Source organism: Tachyglossus aculeatus, chromosome 5 (genome assembly GCF_015852505.1).
Source record: "Tachyglossus aculeatus isolate mTacAcu1 chromosome 5, mTacAcu1.pri, whole genome shotgun sequence".
Classification (NCBI taxonomy): domain Eukaryota; kingdom Metazoa; phylum Chordata; class Mammalia; order Monotremata; family Tachyglossidae; genus Tachyglossus; species Tachyglossus aculeatus.
In genome coordinates this window covers 7,739,132-7,758,563 of record NC_052070.1, presented here as the reverse complement: position 1 = coordinate 7,758,563, position 19,432 = coordinate 7,739,132, and the positions used below count along the sequence as shown (strand labels likewise).

The following is a 19,432-nucleotide window of genomic DNA, read 5'->3' as shown; positions in this document are numbered from 1 at the left end:
ATTTCTTTCCCCCGCCTTCCTAGTAAATGTAGGGACTGTCTCTATATGTTGCCAATTTGTACTTCCCATGCGCTTAGTACAGTGCTCTGCACATGGTAAGCGCTCAATAAATACGATTGATGATGATGATTGATGATTCCACGCCCATGTCTTACTTGGTTTGCAGTTGCTGAAGTGATTTATTAACCGTACAGTTAGAGTAGAATACAAATAATGGGGTCCTGGCTCTCTAATATGAACATCTTAAAAAATATAGGTCATCAAGTTCTTGCTATGATTAAAAAAAAAGAATTGAGTAAGATTTCTTTCCCCCGCCTTCCTAGTAAATGATTCCACGCCCATGTCTTACTCGGTTTGCAGTTGCTGAAGTGATTTATTAACCGTACGGTTGGAAGAATACAAATAATGGGGTACTGGCTCTCTAATATGAACGCCTTAAAAAATATAGGTCATCAAGTTCTTGCTATGATTAAAAAAAAAAAAGAATTGAGTAAGATTTCTTTCCCCCGCCTTCCTAGTAAATGATTCCACGCCCATGTCTTACTTGGTTTGCAGTTGCTGAAGTGATTTATTAACCGTACGGTTAGAGTAGAATACAAATAATGGGGTCCTGGCTCTCTAATATGAACATCTTAAAAAATATAGGTCATCAAGTTCTTGCTATTTTTTTTTTTAAAAAAAGAATTGAGTAAGATTTCTTTCCCCCGCCTTCCTAGTAAATGATTCCACGCCCATGTCTTACTTGGTTTGCAGTTGCTGAAGTGATTTATTAACCGTACGGTTAGAATAGAATACAAATAATGGGGTCCTGGCTCTCTAATATGAACATCTTAAAAAATATAGGTCACCAAGTTCTTGCTATGTTTAAAAAAAAAAAAGAATCAAATCAGATTTCTTTCCCCCAGGTAGCAACATAAAAAAAACCTATATATACAAAATATTGATGACGCACGTGTCGGGAATCTGTTCAGCGACATCCGAGACGGACCTTATGTTCTCTGCTTCTGTCGGAGGGGGGGTGGTCCCGTGACCCGCCCGGGGTCACCCCGACTTTTACGTTTTCGGGGGGTGGAGCTCAAAAAGGTCCCCCCTCGGAGGTCCGCAGAGGCGGGGAGGGGACCGCAGCATCGAAACGCCGCGAACGCCCGCAGATAAGAAAAATAAAAGAGGACCCTCATCGAGTACCGCGAGCCGTCCGTCCAGCGGGAATAAATTAAAAGCCGGGATTGGACGGGGAAAGAAGTTGGGCCAAAGCGGGCCCATCTGATGGACCCGGACGAGCGGCCAGGACGGAATGTTTTCCAAATCCGGGAAGCGGAGCTTTGGCTTCAGATCGGAGGGCCTCACCACCGGTTTAAAGCTTAGCGCGTTTTCTTTTTTCTCTCCCAATTAAAAGCGGGGCCCGGGGTTGGTCTGAGATGGAGGGAAGTGGAAATCGAGCTGGGGGTGGGGGGGATCCCCTTGGAGAGATGGGTGAGAGGCGCAACTTTCCAGGTGGAAAACAGAGCGGTCAATCGCTCGGGTGGCCGTCCCGCTTCCCGGGAATTCTACCTCGCTCCGCCTGAGACTCGCCCGCCTTCTCCAGGAGCGAGAGACGGGAGAGGCGGTCGGAGCCCGAGGCCGTCGGGCGGACGCCTTCTGGTCCTCGAGATGCGTCGTCTTCGTCTCCGCCCGGGGGTCTTTTGCGGCATCCAGGGGTCTTTTTCGTCATTTATTCACCTTAGCTGGTGGCGGGGGGGAGGTCCTGAGGGAGGCAGGGGGAGTGGGGGGGGCTCTCTGATAGGATTAACGCAAGTCAAGCCGGCGTCGGGGGAAGAAAACCCCAAAAAAGGGTTTCCCAAGCGCCGGGATCTAGGCAGGGGCTCGCTCTTCGGGAGTCTCCGGCTGCCTGGCCTGGTCCGTCTTCTCGGACGCTATGTACATGAAGTTACACGAGATGTACAAGGGGAAGACCAGGAGGCGGCTGTCCAGGGTCATCACGGCCTGCTCCTGAAAAACAGGGCCCAAGAGCTGAGCGAGGCCAGAGGCCCCGGACCGTTCCCGGAGTCGCGGGGAAGCTAATGGCTCTGCCCCCCTTCACCCTCCGTCACCCCGACTTCTAGACTGTCTGTGGGGTAGGGACCGTCTCTATACGTCGCCAACTTGGACTTCCCAAGCGCTTAGTCCAGTGCTCTGCACCCGGTAAGCGCTCAATAAATACGACTGAATGAATGAATGAATGAAATGAATGAATTCCCAGGCCTGGGCTTGAGCCACTGAGGGCTCCCTCCTGAACTGGGCACCTCGGTCTCTGTTCATTCAGTCGGATTTACCGAGCGCTTACTGGGTGCGCAGCACCGTACTAAGCGCTCGGGAGAGTCCAACAGAACGAGAAGCAGCGTGGCTCAGTGGAAAGAGCCCGGGCTTTGGAGTCAGCGGTCGTGGGTTCGAATCCCGGCTCTGCCGACTGTCAGCTGTGTGACTTTGGGCAAGTCACTTGACTTCTCTGGGCCTCAGTTCCCTCATCTGTAAAATGGGGATTGACTGTGAGCCCCCCGTGGGACAACCTGATCACCTTGTATCCCCCCAGTGCTTGGCACATAGTAAGTGCTTAATAAATGCCATTATTATTATTATTATAACAACCATACTTGGCACATATTCATTCACTCATTCAATCGCATTTATTGAGCGCTTACTGTGTGCAGAGCACTGTACTAAGCGCTTGGGAAGCCCAAGTTGGCAACAGACAGAGACGGTCCCTACCCAACAGCAGGCTCACGTTCTAGAAGGGGGAGACAGAAAACAAAACAAAGCATATTAAAATAAAATAGAATAAATATGTACAAATAAAATGAGTAATAAATACGTACAAACATATATACACATATACAGGTGCTGTGGTGAGGGGACGGAGAGGAAGGGGAGAGGAAGGAGGGGACTCAGTCTGTAAGCGCTTAATAGATACCATAATTATTATTAAAAACAGACACTCTCCCTGCTCACAATGAGCTGACAGTCTAGAGGGGGAGACAGATCTGAAGATGAATAAATAAATGACAGGTTTTTTTTAAAAAAATGGCATTTATTAAGCACTTACTATGTGCAAAGCATTGTTCTAAGCTCTGGGGAGTTTACAAGGTGATCAGGTTGTCCCACGGGGGGGGTTCACAGTCTTAACCCCATTTCACAGATGAGGTAACTGAGGCCCAGAGAAGTGAAGTGACCTGCCCCAAGTCACACAGCTGACAATTGGCGGTGCCGGGATTAGAACCCATGACCTCTGACTCCAAAGCCCCAGCTCTTTCCACTGAGCCACGCTGCTTCTCTCAAGCAGTTCTAGACCGCGAGCCCGCTGTTGGGTAGGGACCGTCTCTAGATGTTGCCAACTTGTACTTCCCAAGCGCTTAGTCCAGTGCTCTGCACACAGTAAGCGCTCAATAAATACGATTGAATGAAGCAGTTCTATTCTCTCAGTTCTATTCTATGCCAAAGGAAGACTTCCCAGCCCATCCCATTCACCAGCACTGTATCTGGAAAAAATTCACCGAGATCGTTCTCTTCCCAGGAGTCATTTCCATTCGTTCTACTGAATGACTGCGTCTGTCTGTCGCTGGATCGTCCTCTCCCAAGCGCTCAGTACAGTGCTCTGCACACAGTGAGCGCTCAGTAAGTATATATGTTTGTACAGATTTATCACTCCATTTTCCTTGTACACATTTACTATTCTATTTATTTTATTATGCTAATATGTTTTGTTTTGTTGTCCGTCTCCCCCTACCTCCTTCCCCTCCCCACAGCACCTGCATATATGTTTGTACAGATTTATCACTATTTATTTTACTTGGACACATTTACTATTGTACTTATTTTATTACGTTAATATGTTCTGTTTTGTTCTCTGTCTCCCCCTTCTAGACCGTGAGCCCGCTGTTGGGTAGGGACCGTCTCTACATGTTGCCAACTTGGACTTCCCAAGCGCTTAGTCCAGCGCTCTGCGCATAGTAAGCGCTCAATAAATACGAGCCGCAGGTTGCCAGGACGGTCTCTGCCTCGGGTCCCGACGCCGTGTCATTCAGTTGGTCGGTCAGTCACATAGTAAGCGCTTAAATACCATCATCATGATTATTATTATTATTACAGTGCACTGCACGGAGTACACGCTCAATAAATACGATTGAATGAATGAATGAGTGTGAACCGCACGCGGGTCAGGGACTGCGCCCAACCTGATCAACTTGGTATCGTTTAGAAGAGTGCTCGGCATGTAGTAAGTGCCCCAAAAAGGCCGTTTAAAAAAACCTCGGATGCCAACTGTGCCGCACGTTCACCCAGCGGGGTCCAAGTGACCCGATGCCGGCTGGCCGTGGCTCACGGTGTCCACCCGGGATGAAATGCAGTGTGGCTCAGTGGAAAGAGCCCGGGCTTTGGAGTCAGAGGTCACTCCCCCTCCTTCCCCTCCCCACAATCAATCAATCAATCAATCGGATTTATTGAGCGCTTACTGTGTGCAGAGCACTGGACTAAGCGCTTGGGAAGTCCAAGTTGGCAACATCTAGAGACGGTCCCTACCCAACAGTGGGCACCTGTATATTTAGACTGTGAGCCCACTGTTGGGTAGGGACTGTCTCTATGTGATGCCAATTTGTACTTCCCAAGCGCTTAGTACAGTGCTCTGCACATAGTAAGCGCTCAATAAATACGATTGATTGATTGATTGACTGATTGATATGTATAGATGTTTGTACGGACTTATTACTCTATTTATTTTACTTGTACAGATTTATTCTATTGATTTTATTTTGTTAATATGTTCTGTTTTGTTCTCCGTCTCCCCCTTCTAGACTGCGAGCCCGCTGTTGGGTAGGGACCATCTCTAGATGTTGCCAACTTGTACTTCCCAAACGCTTAATCCAGTGCTCTGCACACAGTAAGCGCTCAATAAATACGACTGAATGAACGAATGAATGAATGGTTCAAATCCCGGCTCTGCCAGTTGTCAGCTGGGTGACTTTGGGCAAGCCACTTCACTTCTCTGGGCCTCAGTTCCCTCATCTGTAAAATGGGGATTAAGACTGTGAGCCCCCCGTGGGACAACCTGATTACCTTGTATTCTCCCCAGAGCTTAGAACAGTGCTTGGCACATAGTAAGCGCTTAACAAATGCCATTATTATTATTATTCTCTGGGCCTCAGTTCCCTCATCTGGAAAATGGGGTTGAAGACTGTGAACTCCCCCCGTGGGACAACCTGATTACCTTGTAACCTCCCCAGCACTTAGAACAGTGCTTGGCACATAGTAAGCGCTTAACAAATGCCATTATTATTATTATTCTCCGGGCCTCAGTTCCCTCATCTGGAAAATGGGGATGAAGACTGTGAACCCCTGGGGGACAACCTGATCACCTTGTAACCTCCCCAGCTCTTAGAACAGTGCTTTGCACATAGTAAGCGCTTAATAAATGCCATTATTATTATTATTATTATTATGAAAAGCCAACTTCCTAGAGAGGGCTCGTCGCCGGGAGCGGACAGCGGGCTCCAGGAACAGGATGGAAGACGGACGTACCTGGTCCTTTTCAAGCGTGAGGATCTCGTAGCCAGTTGTTCGACTGCAAATTAACTTCCCGTTACCATCGAAAGATGCCAAACGTAACCTGAGGACACGAGGTTAAAAAAAAAACAAAAAATTGACTTACACTGGGAGCCCAATGCGGGACAGAGACATTCATTCATTCAACCGTATCTGTTGAGCGCTTACCTGAGTGCAAAGCACTGCAATAATAACAATAATAATAAATGACGGTATTTGTGATAATAATAATAATAATGCGGGCATTCATTAAGCGCTTACTATGTGCAAAGCACTGTTCTAAGCGCTGGGGAAGTTACAAGGTGATCAGGATGTCCCACGGGGGGCTCCCAGTCTTCATCCCCATCTTCCAGATGAGGGAACTGAGGCCCAGAGAAATGAAGTGACTTGCCCAAAGTCATACAGCGGACAGTTGGCGGAGCCGGGATTTGAACCCATGACCTCTGAGTCCAAAGCCTGGGCTCTTTCCACTGAGCCACGCTGCTTCTGTACTTCCCAAGTGCTTAGTACAGTGCTCTGCACACAGTCAGTGCTCAATAAATATGATTGATTGATTGATTCTCTACGCACTTACTATGTGCCAAGCACTGTTCTAAGCACTGGGGGAGGTATGATAATAATAATAATAATAATAATAATAATAGTAATAATAATAATAATAGCAATAATAATAATGGTGGTATTTGTTAAGCGCTTACTATGTGCGAAGCACTGTTCTAAGCGCTGGGGGGGGGATACAAAGTGATCAGGTCGTCCCATGTGGGGCTCAGTCTTAATCCCCATTTTACAGATGAGGGAACTGAGGCACAGAGAAGTCAAGCGGCTTGCCCAAGGTCACACAGCTGACAAGTGGCAGAGCCAGGACTCGAACCCATGGCCTCCGACTCCCAAGCCCGTGTTCTTTCCACTGAGCCACGCTGTTTCTCATAAGGTGATGAGGTTGTCCCCCGTGGGGCTCCCAGTTTTCATCCCCCTTTTCCAGATGAGGGAACCGAGGCCCAGGGAAGTGAAGTGACTTGCCCAAGGTCACACGGCTGACCAGACTGAGCGCTTGGGAGAGTACGACACATTCCCTGCCCGCAATGAGCTTATCTTCTAGAACGGGTGACTGATATTAAGATACGATTGACACGTATCTTTCCCAGCGCTTCGAACGGTGCTTGACATGTAGGAGAACCGGGGTGGCCTAGTGGATAGCGCATTGACATGGGAGTTGGAAGGTCCTGGGTTCTAATCCCGACTCCGCCACTTGTCTGCTGTGGGACCAAGGGCAAGTCGCTTCACTTTTCTGGGCCTCAGTTCCCTCATCTGGAAAATGGGGATTGACTGTGAGCCCCCCGTGGGACAGCCTGATCACCTTGTAACCTCCCCAGCACTTAGAACAGTGCTTTGCACATAGTAAGCGCTTAATAAATGCCATCATTATTATTATTATTCTGCTTTCTTCCCCTCTCTCCCCTCCTTCAAAGCCTTACTGAAAGCACATCCCATTCTATTGTATTAATTGAGTGCTTACAGTGTGCAGAGCACTGTACTAAGCGCGTGGGAAGTACAAAGTTGGCAACAGATAGAGACGGTCCCTACCCAACAGTGGGCTCACAGTCTAGAAGGGGGAGACAGAGAACAAAACCAAACACACTAACAAAATACAATAAATAGAATAGATATGTACAAGTAAAATAGAGTAATAAATATGCACAAACACATATACATATATACAGGTGCTGTGGGGAAGGGAAGGAGGTAAGACGGGGGGGGATGGAGAGGGGGACGAGGGGGAGAGAAAGGAAGGGGCTGAGTGTGGGAAGGCCTCCTGGAGGAGGTGAGCTCTCAGCAGGGCCTTGAAGGGAGGAAGAGAGCTAGCTTGGCGGAGGGGCAGAGGGACTGGGGGCATTCCGGGCCCGGGGGAGGACGTGGGCCGGGGGTTGATGGCGGGACAGGTGAAAACGAGGCCTAACGGTGAGGAGATTAGCGGTGGCAAAGGAGCGGAGGGTGCCGGCTGGGCTGGACAAGGACAGAAGGGAGATGAGGGAGGAGGGGGCCAGGGGATGGATGGCCAGCCTGGAAGCCCAGGGGGAGGAGTTTCTGCCTGATACGCAGATTGATCGGTAGCCACTGGACATTTCTGAGGAGGGGAGTAACATGCCCAGAGCGTTTCTGGACAAAGACAATCCGGGCAGCGGCGTGAAGTATGGATTGAAGTGGGGAGAGACACGAGGATGGGAGATCAGATAGAAGGCTGATGCAGTAAGACAGAAGGCTGATGCACACAGTAAGCGCTCAATAAATACGACTGAATGAATGAATGTTGGGTAGGGACCGTCTATCTGTTGCCAACTTGTACTTCCAAGCGCTTAGTCCAGGGCTCTGCAAACAGTAAGCACTCAAGAAATAAGATTGAATGAATAAATGAATGTTGGGTAGGGACCGTCTATCTGTTGCCAACTTCTACTTCCCAAGCGCTTAGTCCAGGGCTCCGCACACAGTAAGCGCTCAATAAATACAAGGGACCATTTACCTGTTGCCGACTTGGACTTCCAAGCGCTTAGTCCAGGGCTCTGCACACAGTAAGCGTTCAATAAATTCGACTGAATGAATGAATGTTGGGTAGGGACCGCCTAACTGTTGCCGACTTATACTTCCAAGCGCTTAGTCCAGGGCTCTGCACACAGTAAGCGCTCAATAAATACGACTGAATGAATGAACGTTAGGTAGGGACCGCCTATCTGTTGCCGACTTGGACTTCCAAGCGCTTAGTCCAGGGCTCCGCACACAGTAAGCGCTCAATAAATACGACTGAATGAATGAACGTTGGGTCGGGACCGCCTATCTGTTGCCGACTTGGACTTCCAAGCGCTTAGTCCAGGGTTCTGCACACAGTAAGCACACAATAAATACGACTGAATGAATGAACGTTGGGTAGGGACCGTCTATCTGCTGCCGACTTGGACTCCCCAAGTGCTTAGTCCAGGGCTCTGCACACAGTAAGCGCTCAATAAATACGATTGAATGAATGAACGTTGGGTAGGGACCGCCTATCTGTTGCCGACTTGTACTTCCAAGCGCTTAGTCCAGGGCTCCGCACATAGTAAGCGCTCAATAAATATGACTGAATGAATGAATGTTGAGTAGGGACCGCCTATCTGTTGCCGACTTGAACTTCCCAAGCGCTTAGTACAGTGCTCTGCACACAGTAAGCACTCAATAAATACGATTGAATGAATGAACGTTGGGTAGGGACCGCCTATCTGTTGCCGACTTGGACTTCCAAGCGCTTAGTCCAGGGTTCTGCACACAGTAAGCACACAATAAATACGACTGAATGAATGAATGTTGGGTAGGGACCGTCTATCTGCTGCCGACTTGGACTCCCCAAGTGCTTAGTCCAGGGCTCTGCACACAGTAAGCGCTCAATAAATACGATTGAATGAATGAACGTTGGGTAGGGACCGCCTATCTGTTGCCGACTTGTACTTCCAAGCGCTTAGTCCAGGGCTCCACACATAGTAAGCGCTCAATTAATATGACTGAATGAATGAATGTTGAGTAGGGACCGCCTATCTGTTGCCGACTTGAACTTCCCAAGCGCTTAGTACAGTGCTCTGCACACAGTAAGCACTCAATAAATACGATTGAATGAATGAACGTTGGGTAGGGACCGCCTATCTGTTGCCAACTTGGACTTCCAAGCGCTTAGTCCAGGGCTCTGCACACAGTAAGCGCTCAATAAATACGATTTAATGAATGAACGTTGGGTAGGGACCGCCTATCCGTTGCCGACTTGGACTTCCAAGCGCTCAGTCCAGGGCTCCGCACACAGTAAGCGCTCAATAAATACGACTGAATGAATGAACGTTGGGTAGGGACCGCCTATCCGTTGCCGACTTGGACTTCCCAAGCGCTCAGTCCAGTGCTCCGCACACAGTAAGCGCTCAATGAATACGACTGAATGAATGAGTGAACGGGTAGGGTGGGCGGGGGGAGGCCGGCCCCGTCCCTCGCGCCCCGGTGCCCGCCGTGCGAGGAGCCCCCCGCCCTACCTGAAAGCCAGGTTCCTGCGAGGCCGCAGGCTGACGGAGCCGCTGCTGGGCTGGTTGAGAGTGTTGCGCTTGAAGAGGACGTGCCGGTTGGTGTAAGTGACGAGCAGGTCCAGCCCGAAGTTGAAGCCCGTCCACCGCCAGCAGTACTGCGGGACCCCAACGGAAGCAAGGCCCTCACCCGCGGAAATGCCCGCCGCGCCCCCGCGGCCCCCCGCCCGGGCCAAGCGAGAGCCTGCTGGACCCTCTCAGCCCGGCCGGCCCCCTGGGGAGAGCCCTTCGCTGCGACCCCAGCGCTCTGCACACAGTAAGCGCTCAATAAATACGACTGAATGCACGTACGACCCACCGCCCACATCCCGCCTCTGGCCTGGAATGCCCTCCCTCCTCTAATTCATTCATTCATTCGTTCGTTCATTCATTCAATCATATTTATTGAGCACTTACTGTGTGCAGAGCACTTCCCGCCTCTGGCCTGGAATGCCCTCCCTCCTCTAATTCATTCATTCATTCATTCGTATTTATTGAGCGCTTACTGTGTGCACAGCACATCCCGCCTGTGGCCTGGAACGCCCTACCTCCTCTAATTCACTCATTCATTCATTGATTCGTTTATTCAATCATATTTACTGAGCGCTTACTGTGTGCAGAGCACTGCACTAAGTGCTTGGGAAGGACAATCAATCAATCAATCAATCGTATTTATTGAGCGCTTACTGTGTGCAGAGCACGTCCCGCCTCTGGCCTGGAATGCCCTCCCTCCTCTAATTCATTCATTCATTCATTCGTTCATTCAATCATATTTATTGAGCGCTTACTGTGTGCAGAGCACGTCCCGCCTCTGGCCTGGAATGCCCTCCCTCCTCTAATTCACTCATTCATTCATTCGTTTATTCAATCGTATTTATTGAGCGCTTACTGTGTGCAGAGCACTGCACTAAGTGCTTGGGAAGGACAATCAATCAATCAATCAATCGTAGTTATTGAGCGCTTACTGTGTGCAGAGCACTTCCCGCCTCTGGCCTGGAATGCCCTCCCTCCTCTAATTCATTCATTCATTCATTCATTCGTTCATTCAATCGTATTTATTGAGCGCTTACAGTGTGCAGAGCACGTCCCGCCTCTGGCCTGGAATGCCCTCCCTCCTCTAATTCACTCATTCGTTTATTCAATCGTATTTATTGAGCGCTTACTGTGTGCAGAGCACTGCACTAAGTGCTTGGGAAGGACAATCAATCAATCAATCAATCGTAGTTATTGAGCACTTACTGTGTGCAGAGCACTTCCCGCCTCTGGCCTGGAATGCCCTCCCTCCTCTAATTCATTCATTCATTCATTCATTCGTTCATTCAATCGTATTTATTGAGCGCTTACAGTGTGCAGAGCACGTCCCACCTCTGGCCTGGAATGCCCTCCCTCCTCTAATTCACTCATTCGTTTATTCAATCGTATTTATTGAGCGCTTACTGGGTGCAGAGCACTGCACTAAGTGCTTGGGAAGGACAATCAATCAATCAATCAATCAATCGTATTTATTGAGCGCTTACTGTGTGCAGAGCACGTCCCGCCTCTGGCCTGGAATGTCCTCCCTCCTCTAATTCATTCATTCATTCATTCATTCGTTCATTCAATCGTATTTATTGAGCGCTTACTGTGTGCAGAGCACGTCCCGCCTGTGGCCTGGAATGCCCTCCCTCCTCTAATTCACTCATTCATTCATTCATTCGTATTTATTGAGCGCTTACTGTGTGCAGAGCACTGCACTAAGTGCTTGGGAAGGACAATCAATCAATCAATCGTATTTATTGAGCGCTTACTATGTGCAGAGCACATCCCACCTCTGGCCTGGAATGCCCTCCCTCCTCTAATTCATTCATTCATTCGTTCGTTCGTTCATTCAATCGTATTTATTGAGCGCTTACTGTGTGCAGAGCACGTCCCGCCTCTGGCCTGGAATGCCCTCCCTCCTCTAATTCATTCATTCATTCATTCGTTTATTCAATCGTATTTATTGAGCGCTTACTGTGTGCAGAGCACTGCACTAAATGCTTGGGAAGGACAATCAATCAATCAATCATATTTATTGAGCGCTTACTGTGTGCAGAGCACTGCACTAAGTGCTTGGGAAGGACAATCAATCAATCGTATTTATTGAGCGCTTACTGTGTGCAGAGCACTGCACTAAGTGCTTGGGAAAGACAATCAATCAATCAATCGTATTTATTGAGCGCTTACTGTGTGCAGAGCACTGTACTAAGTGCTTGGGAAGTCCAAGTTGGCAACATATAGAGACAGTCCCTACCCGACAGCGGGCTCACAGTCTAGAAGGGGGAGACAGACGATAAAACAAAACATAATAACAAAATAAAATAAATAGAATAAATATGTACTCTCTCCCCTTTCAAAGCCTTAATAAATAATAATGATGGCATTTGTTAAGTGTTCAACTATGTGCCAGGCTCTGTACTAAGCACTGGGATGGATAATAATAATAATAATGATGATGGCATTTATGAAGCGCTTACTACGTGCCAAGCACTGTTCTAAGCACTGGGGAGGTTATAAGGTGATCAGGTTGTCCCACGGGGGGCTCACAGTCCTCATCCCCATTTTCCAGATGAGGGAACTGAGGCACAGAGAAGTGAAGTGACTTGTCCCAAGTCAAACAGCCGACAAGTGGCGGAGCTGGGATTTGAACTCCAGAGCCCGGGCTCTTTCCACTGAGCCATTCAATCAATCAATCGTATTTATTGAGCACTTACTGTGTGCAGAGCACTGTACTAAGCGCTTGTAAGCTGCTTATGTTGGGTTGGACACAGTCCCTGTCCCCCGTGGGGCTCACAGTCTCCACCCCCATTTTCCAAATGAGGGAACTGAGGCCCAGAGAAGTGAAGTGACTTGCTCACAGTCCCACAGGTGACAACTGGCGGAGCCGGGATTTGAACTCCAAAGCCCGGGCTCTTCTGTTGGACCCCCGTGGGGGCTCACAGTCTCCACCCCCATTTTCCAGATGAGGGAACTGAGGCCCAGAGAAGTGAGGCGACTTGCCCAAGGTCACGCAGCAGACAAGTGGCGGAGCCGGGATTAGAACCCTTACTGAATGCCCGCAATGCCCCCAATCCCTCTGCCCACCCGCCAAGCTCGCTCTCTTCCTCCCTTCAAGGCCCTACTGAGAGCTCACCTCCTCCAGGAGGCCTTCCCACACTCAGCCCCCTCCTTCCTCTCCCCCTCGTCTCCCTCTCCATCCCCCCCATCTTACCTCCTTCCCTTCCCCACAGCACCTGTCTATATGGATAAATGTTTGTACATATTTATTATTCTATTATTTATTTATTTTACTTGTCCATATCTATTCTATTTATTTTATTTTGTTAGTATGTTTGGTTTTGTTCTCTGTCTCCCCCTTTTAGACTGTGAGCCCACTGTTGGGTAGGGACTGCCTCTATATATTGCCAATTTGTACTTCCCAAGCGCTTAGTACAGTGCTCTGCACATAGTAAGCGCTCAATAAATGCGATTGATGATGATGATGATCCCGGCTCTGCCACTTATCACCTGTGTGACTTGGGGTAAGTCACTTCACTTCTCTGGGCCTCATATCCTCATCTGGAAAATGAGGATAAAGACTGGGAGCCCCCCGTGGGACAACCTGATCACCTTGTAACCTCCCCAGCGCTTAGAACAGTGCTTGGCAAATAGTAAGCGCTTAATAGATGCCATCGTCATTATTATTATAATTCACTCTGACGCCCGGATTATTTTTCAACAAGGACGTTCAGGATATGTCACCCCCCTCCTGAAAAAATTCCGGCGGTTGCCCATCCACCCTCACATCAAACGAAAACTCCTCACCATCGGCTTCAAAGCCGCCCCCCACTTTGCCATGACACATATGGACGTGTGTTTAGACTGTAAGCCCACTGGTGGGTAGGGACCGTCTCTATATGTTGCCAACTTGGACTTCCCAAGCGCTTAGTACAGTGCTCTGCACACAGTAAGCGCTCAATAAATACGATTGATGATGATGATGGACATAAGCGGTGTGGGGCTGGGAGGGAGGATTCATTCATTCAATCAATCGTATTTATTGAGCGCTGACTGTGTGCAGAGCACTGTACTAAGCGCTTGGGAAGTCCAAGTCGGCAACAAACGGAGGCGGTCCCCTACCCGACAACGGGCTCACCGCCTGGATGGGGGATGAAGAAAGGGAGCGAGTCAAGGCAGGAGGAGGAAAGGAGGGCGCGGTCAGGGAAGGCCTCTGGGAGGAGGTGGGCCTTCAATCAATCAATCAATCAATCAATCAATCGTATTTATTGAGCGCTTACTATGTGCACAGCACTGTACTAAGCGCTTGGGAAGTACAAATTGGCAACACATAGAGACAGTCCCTACCCAACAGCGGGCTCACAGTCTAAAAGAAAGCACTGTTCTAAGCGCTGGGGAAGATACAAGGTTATCAGGTTGTCCCGCATTGGGCTCACAGTCTTAGTCCCCATTTTGCAGATAAGGGAACTGAGGCCCAGAGAAGTTAAGTGACTTGCCCAAAGTCACCCAGGTGACAAGTGGCAGAGCTGGGATTCGAACCCATGACCTCTGACTCCAAAGCCCATGATATTTCCACTAAGCCACAGCTGCTTCTCTAATCGGCTTCTCAATTGGGCTTTGAGGTGGGGGAGAGGAACTGTCCGCCAGAATTAAGCGCTTAGTACAGTGCTCTGCACACAGTCAGCGCTCAATAAATACGATTGATTGATTTGAGGAGGGAGGGCGATCCAGGCAACAGGCAGGAAGCGGTCAAAGGGGCACGGCACCCATCCTGATTGGCTTGTGTCTCCCTCGGCGCTTAGTACAGTCCCTGGCACATAGTAAGCACTTAAATACCGTAAAAAAGAGTCTGGCCTGGTGGGCTAGAGACTGTCGGTGTCACCAACTCTGAGGGACTGTCAGCGTGGCGTAGTGGGTAGAGCCCGGGTGCCCGAGTCAGAAGGTCATGGGTTCTAATCCTGGCTCTGCCACTTGTCTGCTGGGTGACTTCTAGACTGTGAGCCCACTGCTGGGTAGGGACCGTCTCTATATGCTGCTGACTTGTACTTCCCAAGCGCCTAGTACAGTGCTCTGCACACAGTAAGCGCTCAATAAATACGATTGATTGATTGATTGAAGTCACTTTAGAGAAGCAGCGTGGCTCAGTGGAAAGAGTCCGGGCTTTGGAGTCGGAGGTCATGGGTTCGAATCCCGGCTCCGCCAACTGTCAGCTGTGTGACTTTGGGCAAGTCACTTAACGTCTCTGGGCCTCCGTTACCTCGTCTGTAAAATGGGGATTAAGACTGTGAGCCCCACGTGGGACAACCTGATCACCCTGTATCCTCCCCAGTGCTTAGAACAGTGCTTTTGCACATAGTAAGCACTTAACAAATGCCAATTATTTATTTCATTCACTTCCCTGGGCCTCAGTTCCCTCATCTGCAAAATGGGGATTGAGACCGGGAGCCCCGTGTGGGACAGGGACTCTGTCCCACCTGATTTGCTTGTACCCACCCCGGTGTTTAGTCCAGTACAGTCCCCGGCTCCGCCACTTGTCCACTGTGGGACCTTGGGCAAGCCACTTAAACTTCTCTGTGCCTCAGTGACCTCATCTGTAAAATGGGATTAAGACTGCGAGCCCCACATGGGACAACTTGATCACCTTGTATCCCCCCAGCGCTTAGGACGGTGCTTTGCACATAGTAAGCGCTTAACAAATATCAACATTATTACTATTATTATTACCTGGCACATAGTAAGCAAACGCCCTAACTATTACTATTGTCATCATCATCAATCGTATTTATTGAGCGCTTACTGTGTGCAGAGCACTGTACTAAGCGCTTGGGAAGTACAAGTTGGCAACATATATGTCCTCTCCCGACCGTTCAGCACACGGTGAGCCCTCAATCAATCCCGCTGACCGACCGACCGACCGACTCAACCGCGGCTGGGCCCGCTGGCCCGAGAGCGAGCTGGGCCCCCGGCTCTGTCCGCTGTAGTGGACGCCGCCCTGCTTCGGCATGAGGGAAAACCGTCGGGAAGCGGGGCCCGGGTGGGACTTACCTCCCCGTCGCTGGCGAGCTTCCGGCCGCACCGCATGCTGTTCCCTTCCAGCTCCTCCTGGTTGATTTCCTGAGGCCTACGAGGACGCGGGGAAAAACGGGTCTTAACCGAAGGCCGGCTCGCAACAGTCGGCAGAATGGAGAATAATAATGATGGTATTTGTTAAGCGCTTACTATGTGCCAAGCACTGCTCTAAGCGCTGGGGGAGATACTTAGGTTGCCACCTTGCACTTCCCAAGCGCTTAGTACAGTGCTCTGCACACAGTAAGCGCTCAATAAATACGACTGATTGATACAAGGTAATCAGGTTGTCCCACGTGGGGCTCACAGTCTTAATCCCCATTTTACAGATGAGGGAACTGAGGCCCAGGGAAGTGAAGTGACTTAATCAGGTTGTCCCACGTGGGGCTCACAGTCTTAATCCCCATTTTACAGATGAGGGAACTGAGGCCCAGGGAAGTGAAGTGACTTCATTCATTCAATCATATTTATTGAGCGCTTACTGTGTGCAGAGCACTGGACTAAGCGCTTGGGAAGTCCAAGTTGGCAACACCTAGAGACGGTCCCTACCCAACAGCGGGCTCACAGTCTAGAAGGGGGAGACAGAGAACAAAACCAAACATGTGGCCAGGTGTCAAGTCGTCAGAACAAACAGAATTAAAGCTAAATGCACCTCATTTGCAAAAGTCACTTAAATTCCCTGGGCCTCAGTTACCTCATCTGTAAAATGGGGATTAAGACTGTGAGCCCCACATGGGGCAACCTGATCACCTTGTAAGTTCCCCAGCGCTTAGAACAGTGCTCTGCACATAGTAAGCGCTTAATAAATGCCATTATAAAAAAAAAATAGAATAGTAAATATGTACAAGTAAAATAAATAGAGTAATAAATCTGTCCAAACATTTATACAGGTGCTGTGGGGAGGGGAAGGAGGTAGGGCGGGAGGGGGTGGGGAGGGGGAGAGGAAAAAGGGGGCTCAGTCTGGGAAGCCCTCCTGGAGGAGGTGACTTGTCCAAAGTCACCCAGCTGACAAGCTGCGGAGTGGGATTAGAACCCATGACCTCTGACTCTTCCTTCTCCTTTCTCTCCCCCTCGTCCCCCTCTCCACCCCCCCCGTCTTACCTCCTTCTCCTCCCCACAGCACCTGTATATATGGATAGATGTTTGTACAGATTTATTACTCTATTGATTTATTTTACTTGTACCTATTCTAATCATTTTATTTTGTTAATGTGTTTGGTTTTGTTCTCTCTCCCCCTTCTAGACTGTGAGCCCAATGTTGGGTCGGGACCGTCTCTATATGTTGCCAACTTGGACTTCGCAAGCACTTAGTCCAGTGCTCTGCACACAGTAAGCGCTCAATAAATACGATGGATTGATTGATTGATTGATTGATTCCCAAGCCCAGGCTCTTTCCACTGAGCCACACTGCTTCTTTGCTTTCTCCCCTCAGTGATAGCTCCCGAGTTGTCCTTCTCAAGGGTAGCTGGGGTCAGAGCAACTAAAGCCCCAAACCTATTTTGGGGTGACTGGCCCACGATTCTCCTAAAAGGACTTTAAGAAACTGCGTCCAACCCACTCATCTTCTATCTTCCCTAGTTGGCGCTCAGCACGGTGCCCAGCACACCGTGAGTGCTTATCGAATACAACTAAAAAAAAAAAAAAAAAAAGCCAAGTGGACTAATTCATTCATTCATTCATTCATTCAATCGTATTTATTGAGCGCTTACTGTGTGCAGAGCACTGTACTAAGCGCTTGGGAAGGACAAGTCGGCAACATCTAGAGACGGTCCCTACCTGACAACGGGGTCACGGTCTAGAAGGGGGAGACGGACGACGAAACCAAACATGTGGACAGGTGTCAAGTCGTCAGAACAAATAGAATTAAAGCTAAATGTACATCATTAACAAAATAAATAGAAGAGTAAAGATGGACAAGTAAAATAGAGTAATAAATTTGTACAAACATATATAATGGAACGTGCCCAAGCCTGGGAGTTGGGGGGCCTGAGTTCTAATCCCGGCCCCGCCGCTTGCTGCTGCAGGACCTTGGGCGAGTCATTCCTTACTATTATGTTGCCGATTTGTACTTCCCAAGCCTTTAGTATTCATTCATTCAATCGTATTTATTGAGCACTTACTGTGTGCAGAGCACTGTACTAAGCGCTTGGGAAGGACAAGTCGGCAACCTATAGAGACGGTCCCTACCCGACAACGGGCTCACAGTCTAGAAGGGGGAGACAGACAACAAAACAAAACATATTCACAAAATAAAAGAAATAGAATAAATATGTACAAGTAAAATACAGTAATAAATACTAATAATGATAATAATGATGGCATTTATTAAGCGCTTATTATGTGCAAAGCACTGTTCTAAGCGTTTGGGAGGCTACAAGGTGATCAGGTTGTCCCATGGGGGGCTCACAGTCTTCATCCCCATTTTACAGATGAGGTAACTGAGGCACAGAGAAGTTAAGTGACTTGCCCAAAGTCACACAGCTGACAATTGGTAGAGCCGGCATTTGAACCCATGACCTCTGACTCCAAAGCCCGGGCTCTTTTCCGCTGAGCCACGCTCCTTCTCTCTTAATATGTACAAACATATATACAGGTAGTACAGCGCTCTACACACAGTAAGCGCTCAATAACTACGATCGAATGAATGAATTCATTAAGAAAAGCAGCGTGACTCAGTGGAAAAAGCCCGGGCTTGGGAGTCAGAGGACGTGGGTTCTAATCCTGGCTCCGCAGCTTGTCAGCTGTGTGAGTCTGGGCAAGTCACATCACTTCTCTGGGCCTCGGATCCTTCATCTGGAAAATGGGGATTAAAAGTGTGAGCCCCACGGGGGGCAACCTGATTACCCTGTATCAAACAGCACTTGGCACACAGCAGGTGCTTAACAAACACCATTGTTATTATTATTGTTATTATTATTATTATTATTATTATTCTAAGGGAACTGAAGCACAGGGAAGTGAAGTGACTAACCCAAGGCCTCCCGGCAGACGTGGCAGAGCCGGGATTAGACGCCGGGTCCTTCTGCTACTCAGGCCCGGGCTCTGGGTACTAGGGTGGCTGACCCTGTGAGCCTGTTGTTGGGTAATCAATCAATCAATCAATCGTATTTATTGAGCGCTTACTGTGTGCAGAGCACTGTACTAATCAATCAAACATATTTGTTGAGCGCTTACTGTGTGCAGAGCACTGGACTAAGCGCTTGGGAAGTCCAAGTTGGCAACATCTAGAGACGGTCCCTACCCAACAGTGGGCTCACAGTCTAAAACGGGGAGACAGAGAACAAAACCAAACATACTAACAAAATAAAATAGAATAGATATGTACAAGTAAAATAAATAGAGTAATAAATATGCACAAACATATATACATATATACAGGTGCTGTGGGGAAGGGAAGGAGGTAAGATGGGGGGATGGAGAGGGGGATGAGGGGGAGTAATAATAATAATAATAATAATGGTATTTGTTAAGCGCTTACTATGTGCAAAGCAGTGTTCTAAGCGCTGGGGAGGTTACAAGGTGATCAGGTTGTCCCACGTGAGGCTCACAGTCTTCATCCCCATTTTCCAGATGAGGGAACTGAGGCCCAGAGAAGTGAAGTGACTTGCCCAAGGTCACACAGCAGACACGTGGTGGAGCTGGGACTCGAACCCATGACCTCTGACTCCAAAGCCCAGGCTCTTTCCACTGAGCCACGCTGCTTCGACTGTCTC

At 48.9% G+C, this 19,432-nt stretch overlaps 1 protein-coding gene across 4 annotated transcripts in view; it reads right to left on the bottom strand.

Annotated features, from left to right (window-relative positions):
* Nucleotides 1–1,551: 1,551 nt before the first annotated feature.
* Nucleotides 1,552–19,432, bottom strand: part of GMCL1 (germ cell-less 1, spermatogenesis associated) — a 78,347-nt gene continuing 60,466 nt past the window's right edge. For 2 of the 4 annotated variants that reach the window (XM_038747141.1, XM_038747139.1), the window contains 4 exons: nucleotides 15,699–15,774; nucleotides 9,612–9,757; nucleotides 5,548–5,635; nucleotides 1,552–1,989 (listed from right to left, as the gene is read on the bottom strand). In XM_038747141.1, coding sequence (XP_038603069.1) covers nucleotides 1,852–1,989; nucleotides 5,548–5,635; nucleotides 9,612–9,757; nucleotides 15,699–15,774 — 448 coding nt within the window. In that variant the 3' untranslated portion in view covers nucleotides 1,552–1,851. The remainder of the gene's footprint in view (nucleotides 1,990–5,547; nucleotides 5,636–9,611; nucleotides 9,758–15,698; nucleotides 15,775–19,432) is intronic. The other 2 variants (XR_005451097.1, XM_038747140.1) reach the window with 2 other exon arrangements.